General features: G+C 38.0%; 1 protein-coding gene across 1 annotated transcript in view; it reads right to left on the bottom strand.

The window, feature by feature from the left end:
• Nucleotides 1-288: 288 nt before the first annotated feature.
• Nucleotides 289-9,721, bottom strand: part of LARS2 (leucyl-tRNA synthetase 2, mitochondrial) — a 359,496-nt gene continuing 350,063 nt past the window's right edge. The window contains exon 20 of the mRNA XM_070728261.1: nt 289-404. Within this exon, the coding sequence (XP_070584362.1) occupies nt 289-404 (116 nt within the window). The remainder of the gene's footprint in view (nt 405-9,721) is intronic.

The following is a 9,721-nucleotide window of genomic DNA, read 5'->3' on the forward strand; positions in this document are numbered from 1 at the left end:
ACCTCGACCGACTCATTGTCACTCGACTCTGTTATCCAATCGGAGTCGAGGTCTGCCTGGATCCGAGTGACTTTATTAGCGAAAAATGTATTAAAATCCTCGGCACTGCTCTGCAAGGGCTCCCCAGCTCCCCCCTGGTTAAGAAGGGAGCGGGTCACCCTAAACAGAGCGGCCGGGCGAGATTCCGCTGATGCACTCAAGGTGGCATCTTATGCGCATCTTGCCGCCTTGAGCGCCACTTTGTAAGTCTTAATATGAGCTCTTACATATATCCACATACTTCCCCAGTTAATTTGAGGTGGGCAGTTGAAAATATTTAGGATCTACAGTGGGCCAAGGCTGCTGCAGTATATCCATGTCCCAGAAATGGTGAGTACAGAGTTTGTATGGAATATGTGATAGTCCTGAAATACAATATTAATAATTACTTATATTTAGGGAAACATTTTAATAGTTTGGTTACCTAAATTTTACAGATGCTGGAGTGAAAATGCCAATAGCTTGTTTTACACTGATGGGCCAAAAATTGAACATTCAAAGAATACAACATTACATCTGAAAAATAGGAGGTAAATGTGTGTGTGTGTGTGTGTGAGTGAGTAGTGGGTTGCTGCCGGTACGGGCCACACCATAGCTCCGGTGGTGAAAATGGAGCTGCGCGCGCAGCTCCAGGTGACCGACGCGCACGTGTGTCCGAACAAGATTTTGCTTCTGCGCATGCACAGGAAGCAAAATCTCGTGAGAGGATGCGCACATGCATGAGATTTTGGCGATGTTTGCTTCTGTGCATGCGCATGCACGGAAGCAAAAAAACTGCCAAAATCTGTCTCACACGCGTGTCCCTTCGTGAGATTTTGCTTCCACATGCTCAGAAGCAAAATCTCACTTGGACATGTGTGCGCATGCTTGGCAGTTACCTGGAGCTGCATATGGAGTGCACTGGTAGCAGCACTAAATAAGAATCCCTGCCTGGTATGTATCAGTCTGTCTGTCTATCTGTCCGTCCGCCCATCCATCCAATCTTCACTAACATATCTACCAGCTCTTTATGTGGAACCGTATCAAAGGATTTGCTGAAGTCCAGATAGCACCACCTTCATCCAACACCTTTGTGACATAGTCAAAGAAATAAATGAAGTTAGTTTGACATGATTTGCCCTCAATAAAGCCATGCTGGTTTGGGTCCAATAAGTTATTGATTTTTAGGTGCAGATTTATTCTCTTTTTGAGTAGAGTCTTCATCATTTTAACTATAATTGATGTCAAGCTGACTGGCCTGTAGTTACCAGCTTCTTCTCTACTGCCCTTCTTGTGGATAGGCACAACATTGGCCATTTTCCAATCATCAGGAACATCTTCTGTTAAAAGGGATTGGTTAAACAAATCAGTCAGGGGGCAATCACAGATCTGAATTCTTTAAAAACTCTGGGGTGGATGCCATCTGGTCCCATTGCCTTATTTATCTTTAATCATTCAAGTTCTTCTAAGACATAGGCCTCTGAGATCACTGGAGCTGAATCTCTACAGCTGGAAGCAATGCTATATCAATCCATAGCATTATATTTTAAGCTGCCTTCTGAGAAAACTGAACAAATAGTCAGTGATCTCCTTATTCCTATCAATGTATGTATTACCCCCAGTACTAAGCTTTTCTTCTTCCTATCACTAATATATCTGAAGAAGGTTTTATCCCCCATCTTTACAGATTTGTCAATTTCTTCCTCTTTTGAGCTTTAGCAGCATATATTATCTTTTTCACCTCCTTCTGTCTCATTTTATACACTTCTCTGTCAGCTATATTTCCAGACTCTTTATAGGCAGACTTTTTTTCACTGACTATAGCCCTTACATCATTACTAAACCATAACGGTTTCTTCTTCCTTTAAAAAAAAAAATCTTTATTAATTATTAACATTAAAAAGAAGACAAAACAAATACAGAACCAAGACTAAACACAAACTAGACACAAGAACAGTTTTTTTCTGAACGCCATCACTCTACTAAACAAATAATTCCCTCAACACTGTCAGACTTTCTACTAAATCTGCACTTCTATTCTACTAATTTTTCTTATCATTCCTTTCACCCATTTCATCCCATGTTGACTGTATGACTGTAACTTGTTGCTTATATCCTAAGATTTTTATTAATATTGCTTCTTCATTGCTTATTTGACCCCTATGACAATCATTAAGTGTTGTACCACATGATTCTTGACAAATGTATATTTGTTATGTATGCTGAGAGGACATGCACCAAGATAAATTCCTTGTGTGTCCAATCACACTTGGCCAATAAAAATTCTATTCTATTCTATTCTAAAGACAAAAATAAAACAAACATAAATTTGCCAACCTACTTGTTGGCATTGCAACTACAGCTTTCTAACTATTATTTTCTATATTCACTTATAAGAGTCTTGGCCGTGTCAATTTCACATTTATGTCCAATATTTTTTAAAAAAAGAAATAATAGAGAGTAACAAGATTGCTAAAGAATAATATATCTCACGGTAATATGAATATTTAGAGTTTTAAATATCTTTTTTTGTTGACCCAATTATACCATCTATTCTGTGTTGTCTTTTTATTGAAATGCCATTGTCATTTTGTTCATTTCAGTGATTTAATACATTTTATTTATTATGTTTAAAGTTGGTGGAATATTACGTGATTTCCAAGTTTGCGCAAAGGTAATTCTGGCTGCAGTAATTATATGTATTATTAGGTATCTATCCTCTTTTGATATTTTTTACCTGATATTTCTGAGCATATACAGCTCTGGTTTTGGTGGAATTTGTAAATTGGTTATATGTTCTAAATTTTTTTTAATTTTATTTCAAAACTTTTTACCCATTGGGTAAGTCCACCATGTATGGTAGTAAGTTCCAATTTTCTTTTGATATTTCCAGCATTTTGGTGATATATTTGGATACATTTTGGATAGTCAAATGCCATCTGTAAAACATTTTATAAATGTTTTCTTTATATGTAGATGATATTGTTAATTTGTAATTAATAGTCCATATTTTTTCCCATTTGTCAATGTTGATGCTATCATGGACCCCTTAACCTGATCTTCTATCATTTCAGAATTGAGAAAATATTTATACAACTTTGAAACTAATTTTTCTTCTGGGCCAAATAATATTTTATCTAATTGGTTTTTCAGTTGGAATCCTGTTTTCTTATCTTCACTATACTTTGATTTTATTTGTAAATAGTGGATCCAATCAATGGCAATCCCTTCTTCTCATAACCCTTGTATTGTAAGCAGTTGACTGTTGTCATTTAATAATTATTAATATGTTAGTACAGTGGTACCTCATCATACGAACCCCCCGTGATACGAACATTTCAAGATACGAACCCGGGGTTTGGAAAAATTTTGCCTCTTTTTACGAACTTTTTTCAACTTACGAACCTGAGCCCGGGTCCGTGGGTTCTCTTACTGTGCTTGCGCTCTCTGACTGCTGAAGGGATTCCCCTGCCTTATGACTGTCATGGCCGGGATTTCCCTTTTTGATTACAACCCCTGGTGGGATGGGAGGGGGAGAGCTGCGCCTGAACCTGGAGCCCGCTTATGAGCCGCCCTGCTCGAGGAGAAGCCGCAGCTTCCACTGCTGCTGCAGCCACCCCGAAGCAGCTGCGAGAGTGCTTTCTCCGGATTGTTGCCGGCCGAAGCGCCTGGGGTTTTTCCTTTACTTTCCAGAGGCTGGGCGAGATCCCCTCTCCTCCTCGTCCTCCTCCAGGGACAGACGTGCGCTCTCCTTTGTGTCCACGGCCAGAGAAGCGGCGGCCAGTTGAAGTAGCAGCTGCTTCTCCTCCCTCTAATCCTGAGCAGCCCTGTCCAGGACGGACTGCTCAGGATTAGAGGGAGGAGAAGCAGCTGCTACTTCAACTGGCCGCCACTTCTTTGGCCGTGGACACAAAAGGGAGCGCACGTCTGTCCCCGGAGGAGGACGAGGAGGAGGGGGGATCTCGCCCAGCCTCTGGAAAGCAAAGGGAAAACAGCTCTGACTCCTCTTCGCCCCTCCTGCCCATCTATCCATCACCTACCTATCTATCCACCCATCCATCCATCTAGAGGTTTGCCTTAGAACGGAATAGAAACAGTTTGATCCTCGGCAGCCGGGCGAGTCTAAGCGTCTTCTACACGGTCCGTCTCACCCCTCTTGCCCATCAGAAAGACAAAGAGAAGAGGAAAGAGAGGAAGGAAAAGATGTGTGTGTGTGTGTGTGTGTGTGTGTGTGTGAGAGAGAGAGAGAGAGAGAGAGAGGCTGACTGCCTCTCCTTTGCAATGATACCCGAAGCTGCCTAGCTGCTTCGTCCCTATCCCAGTTGAAAGACCCGTCCCCCCCAATTTTCTTAACGTATCCAGGACTGGCAACTGTTTCAGTTTTCTTCTTAGGCAAGCCTCTAGATAGATGGATGGATAAATGGATGGATGGATGGATGGATGGATAGATAGACAGATTGATTGATAGATAGATTGATAGATATCCATCTATCCATTATCTATCTATCCATCCATCCATCCATCCATTTTTTTAAATAAATTTTTATTAATTTTAAAAAGGTAGTTACATACAACAAACATATAACAGTGCACAGTGCATGTGCCCATCACCTCACAACAAAACACCCCCCATCACCCCCACCACCCATACAAGAGGATTCAAAGATTTTAATTTGTTTATCTATAATTCCCTGGCTCTATCCTGCATTAAGTATTACTGAAAGAGTGATCGCAGTTTATTTTCCACATTTGCATCACAGATTCTACTCAACATATATTCTTTCACCTTATTCCATTGTACCATCAGCTTCTCCAATTTGTTCTCGTCAAAATTATTTAATTTTATTTCCATAATTTCGAAGTATATGTGGTCCACCATGTACCAGTACCATTTTTGTAATGTCCATTTCGTGGAATCTTTCCAACCCAATACCACCACCGCTTGAGCACTTTCCACTGCCGCAGATTTAATTTCCTTGAATTCACCTAATTTCCTTTGTTTGATTAAAATTGCTATTTCTTTTGTAATTGTCCAGTTGATATTTAACATTTTGTTAATCTCATTCTGTACTTCATTCCAGAATTTCTGAATTTCTGCACACTCCCAGAACATATGCATAAAAATTCCCTTTTCTTGGCACCCATGCCAACAATTACCCTTCTCTCTCCCCTGGAAGTGTGCAAGTTGTACTGGTGTATAGTACCATTTATGTAAAATTTTCCTTCTCATCTCTTTAATTCTCGTGTTTTTAATCTTATATATATTTTCTACTATTTCTTTCATTTCACTTTCATCTATTTGTAAATCATTTTGCCAGCATCTTGTCAAACTTTTGGTTACTTCCTCTTCCACCTGCAATAGCATTCTATATATGTTACCGGCTTGTGCTTTACTCTCATTAATCTTTTCTCTTATTATTTTTTCTAGACAATTTTCTTCTCGTAAAAGAGCTTCTTTATTCTCACTTTTATTTAAATATGTGCTTATTGCATTAATCTGCAGCCATTTCTGTTGACCAATCCACCATTCCAATCTGGCTCTGCTAACTCTTCCATCTTTCTCATATAATTGTTCAATTCTCGTTATCCCTTTGCTATTTAATACTTTAATAATTCTGCTTAAGTTGATATCTTCCGCTGTATTCAATACGTATAACGTTGATAGCTTGGAGTTCCGAGTTCCACATTTCCTCTGCCATTTGGACCATATTTCTAAGCATGCTTTGAGAGGGTCAATTAAATTACTGATTTCTGTTCTACTCCAACTTTTAAATAATAATTCTTTATTATTTATATTATTAATTTCCTTTTCTAAATTTACCCATTTCTTTCCCCCCCATAACTGTAATTCCATTAATCTTTCTATTTGGAATGCTTCTCTATATAATACTAGGCACGGGCTCCCCCACCCCCCCTCTTTCTCCTGTGCAAACTGCCAATGTTTTCTTATTCTAGGCTTTTTGTTTCCTTCAATCCAAAAATTTAATTTACTATCCCATTCTCTTAACTTTGCCCCAGGGAAGATACCCGGTAGAACCTGAAATAAATACATTATTTTTGGTATTATCATCATTTTAAGGGCCCTAATCTTGGCAATTCTTCCCAACTTTTTCCCCTTCCAATTTTTTATCTGCTTTTGAATTTTTTTCCATATTAAATTATAGTTGGCCATCACTGTTTTTATTGGATTCTTGAACAACCAAATTCCTAAATATTTCATCTTTTTGCAACCTAATTTCAGTCCTGATATTTTTTGTATCTCAATCTGCTCTTTGGGGCCGGTATTTAAACAGATTATCTCAGATTTCTCTATATTGACCATAAGCCCCGATTGATCTTTAAGTTCCTGGAGCAATATCATTATTCTTTTCATCATTTCAATTGGGGTCTCAGACATCACTATAGCATCATCTGCAAACAAATTTAATTTCAATTCAAGTTTTCCTATTTGGTAACCTCTCCATTCCTTATCATTTCTAATTTTATTTGCTAAAGTCTCAATTGCCAGTGCAAATAACATTGGGGATAATGGGCAGCCCTGCTTAGTTCCGTTCTGAATTTTAATCATTTCTGTTCTGTTACCATTTACTCTGATTTGGGCTGTATTATCCTTATAAATTGTTTCTATAATTCTACAAAATGAATCTCCCATATTTAAATCTTTACATAAATTGGAATAGGTAATCATGATTAACTTTATCAAAGGCTTTGTACACATCTAACTTTAGTATACTTAGTTTTCTTTTGGTATTGGTAGCATGGTGTATAATATTGACCACGTTTCTAATTGGTTCATATATCTTTCTTCCTTTAACGAATCCATATTGGTTTTCTCCAATTATTTTTGGTAAAATACTCTCTACCCTGTTTGCCAATATTTTCATAAATATTTTATAATCCTGATTTAATAAGCTGATAGGGCGATAAGAACTTGGGTCTGTTAAATCACGATCCGGCTTTGGGATAGTTATAATTTCTGAGACTTTCCACGTCGGTGGAGTTTCAGAGGTCTTAATTACATTATTAAACAATTTTTCCATATGCAGTAATAGTTGATTCATATAAGTCTTATAATATTCAGCAGTAAAACCATCTGGACCTGGGGCTTTAGCAGGTTTCAACCCTTTAATAACTCTAGATATCTCATCATTTGTAATTTTTGCATTTAACATTTGTCTATCTTCTTCCGTTAATTTCTCTTTAACCTCTATGGTTTGCAAAGTAATGTGTTCTTCTTTATATAAATCCCCATAAAAGTCCCTCATTATTTTTTCCATTTCTGCATTACTACGTTTAATTACGCCTTCCTTATCCTTTAAAGCAGAGATAAGGGATTTCTCTTTTCTTTTTTCAAATAGTGTACCATTTGTTTCATTGATTTGTTCCCCCATCCCCTAATTCTTTGTTTTATAATCATCTTCATCTTATTCCATCTTTCTTCATCAAGTGATTGTAATTTCTTTTTCTTAAATAATAATAGTGTATTCCAAGCTCTATTTCTTGTAATTTTTAGAGTTTCTTGGATTAAATCTATTTCCCTTAATAAATTATTTCTTTCAACTTCCCAGGATTTCCTAATAAAAGCTTCAGTACTAATACAATTACCCCGCATAACAGCCTTATGTGTATCCCAGACTATTGTTTGCTTAATTTCACCTGTTGCGTTAGTACAAAAAAATCCATTCAGTTCCTTTTGTAATTTAATTCTATTTTCCTCATTAACTGAAACCATGGGGTTGTATCTCCAAATCCTTTGTTTCCTACCAGCCTCTAACTTTATCACTGCTAATAATGGAGCATGGTCTGATAACCAAATACTTTTCACTTCCACTTTCTTGAGTTCTATCTCTGCTGTTTTATTAATTAACATATAATCAATGCAACTAAATTTATTATGTCTTGCTGAGTAAAAAGTATCCCTATTTACTATATTTTCATGCATATCCATCATATTAATTTTATTTAAATGTAATTTTTTCTTTCCCCCCCTCCCTGCTGTTAACTCCAAGTTGAAGTCACCTGCTAAAATCACTATAACTTCCGCAAAATTATCTAGTTTACGTTTCACATTCATTATAAATTGTTTTGCATTTACATTGGGGGCATAAATTACTGCTAAGGTTACTAGTTTATTATTTATTTTCCCCTTAATGAATAGCATTCTACCGTCTTTGTCTCTTTTAATATTAGTTAATTGAAATAGCAATCTTCGGTTGATCAAGATGGCGACTCCTCTGGATTTAGACGTCCCTCTCGACTCATAGACTTGCTGCCATTCGCCGTTTGTAACTAATTTTTCTGTTTTTTCCCTTCCTTTATGAGTTTCTGATAAAAATAAAATATCAGCTTTACTGTCCCTAGCTAGCTTCATGATTCTATAACGCTTTTTCTGTGATGAGAGACCATTTACATTCAACGACAATAACACTGTATCACCCATTTACGTAATTTTAAATACATTCCCCCCTCCTGCAAAACAGAGCCTACCGGAATTTTTTTTTTAAATTACCATGAATCCCCACCCTAGTGCCTCTTCCCTGCCACCCCCCCCCCAAGGGGAGGCCACGAAAAAATCTTTCGTTATTGAGAGGCACCCCTGGATTTGCGTTCCACCAAAAAGCTCCCCCGTCTTTCCCCATTTAATACCATATCAAAAGATTCCCCCCTCCTTCCCTCTTTTCCCCTTATTGGTTAGCGGAAAAAAAAGAAAATACACAAGGAAAAGATTAATTAGTTGAAAACCATAATACCATATTAGCAACTCAGCTCAGTTCAGTTCATTATTTCTTCTTCTGGCGCGTAACCCTCGGCTCATCTCTTTTCTCTTTCTCCTGGAGAAATTCCAGTTCCTTTTGGAGAGCCGCAATTTTTTCTCCCTTGCTTTGTTCTGCTGCACGAATCGGTTGAAGCATAAACAGATCATCCTCCCTTCTTCCATGTCTCGCATCACCGTCTCCAACTTCTGGCTGGCTTTTCGATGTCGAAGCCTCCAAACCTATTCCCAGCTGTTGAAGCAGAATCTTTCCCTCCTTCAGAGATCTCGCCTGGAAAATTTTGGAGTCTTTAAAAACAATTACTGTAGCAGGATAACACCATGAGAACCGGATTCCATTTTCGTAAAGTTGGGAGGTGACTTCTCTCATCTGGTTTCTCATCTTGAGAGATTCTGCAGACAAATCTTTTAAAACGCGTATTGGAATAGCCTTGTAACGTAAGTTTGAGATCTGCTTTAACTCTCTAAATATTTCTGCCGCCCTCCGTTCCGAATTAAACCTTACAATAATATCTTTTTGATCTCCTTGATTCAGAGATCCAAAAGCCCAGTGCACTCTTTCAAATTCAGCTAAGTCACATTTGACATTGTTTTCACTGAACCATCGGTGAATTGCTTGAATAACATGTTTACTCTCCGCAAACTCTTTTGGAAATCCCCTCAGGTGGAGATTAGCCCTTCTCTGTCTGTCCTCTAAGTTGATTATGCGGAGTTCCTGGCGAGTCTTTCCCTCCTCCAGTTTCCCAATTCTTTGATCTTGTGTTTTAGACTGTTCTTTCAAATCTGCCACTCCCGCACCAACAGCTGCAATCTCCTTTTTCATATCTTGAAGTAACTGTCCCATATTGGCAAATGCCGCTAGCAATGAATCCATCTTTCCTTCCAGCTCCGAAGTGGACGCCATCTTCCCTTTGTTCTCACTTCTCCCCC

This window comes from Erythrolamprus reginae, chromosome Z, assembly GCF_031021105.1.
Source record: "Erythrolamprus reginae isolate rEryReg1 chromosome Z, rEryReg1.hap1, whole genome shotgun sequence".
Lineage (NCBI taxonomy): Eukaryota > Metazoa > Chordata > Lepidosauria > Squamata > Dipsadidae > Erythrolamprus > Erythrolamprus reginae.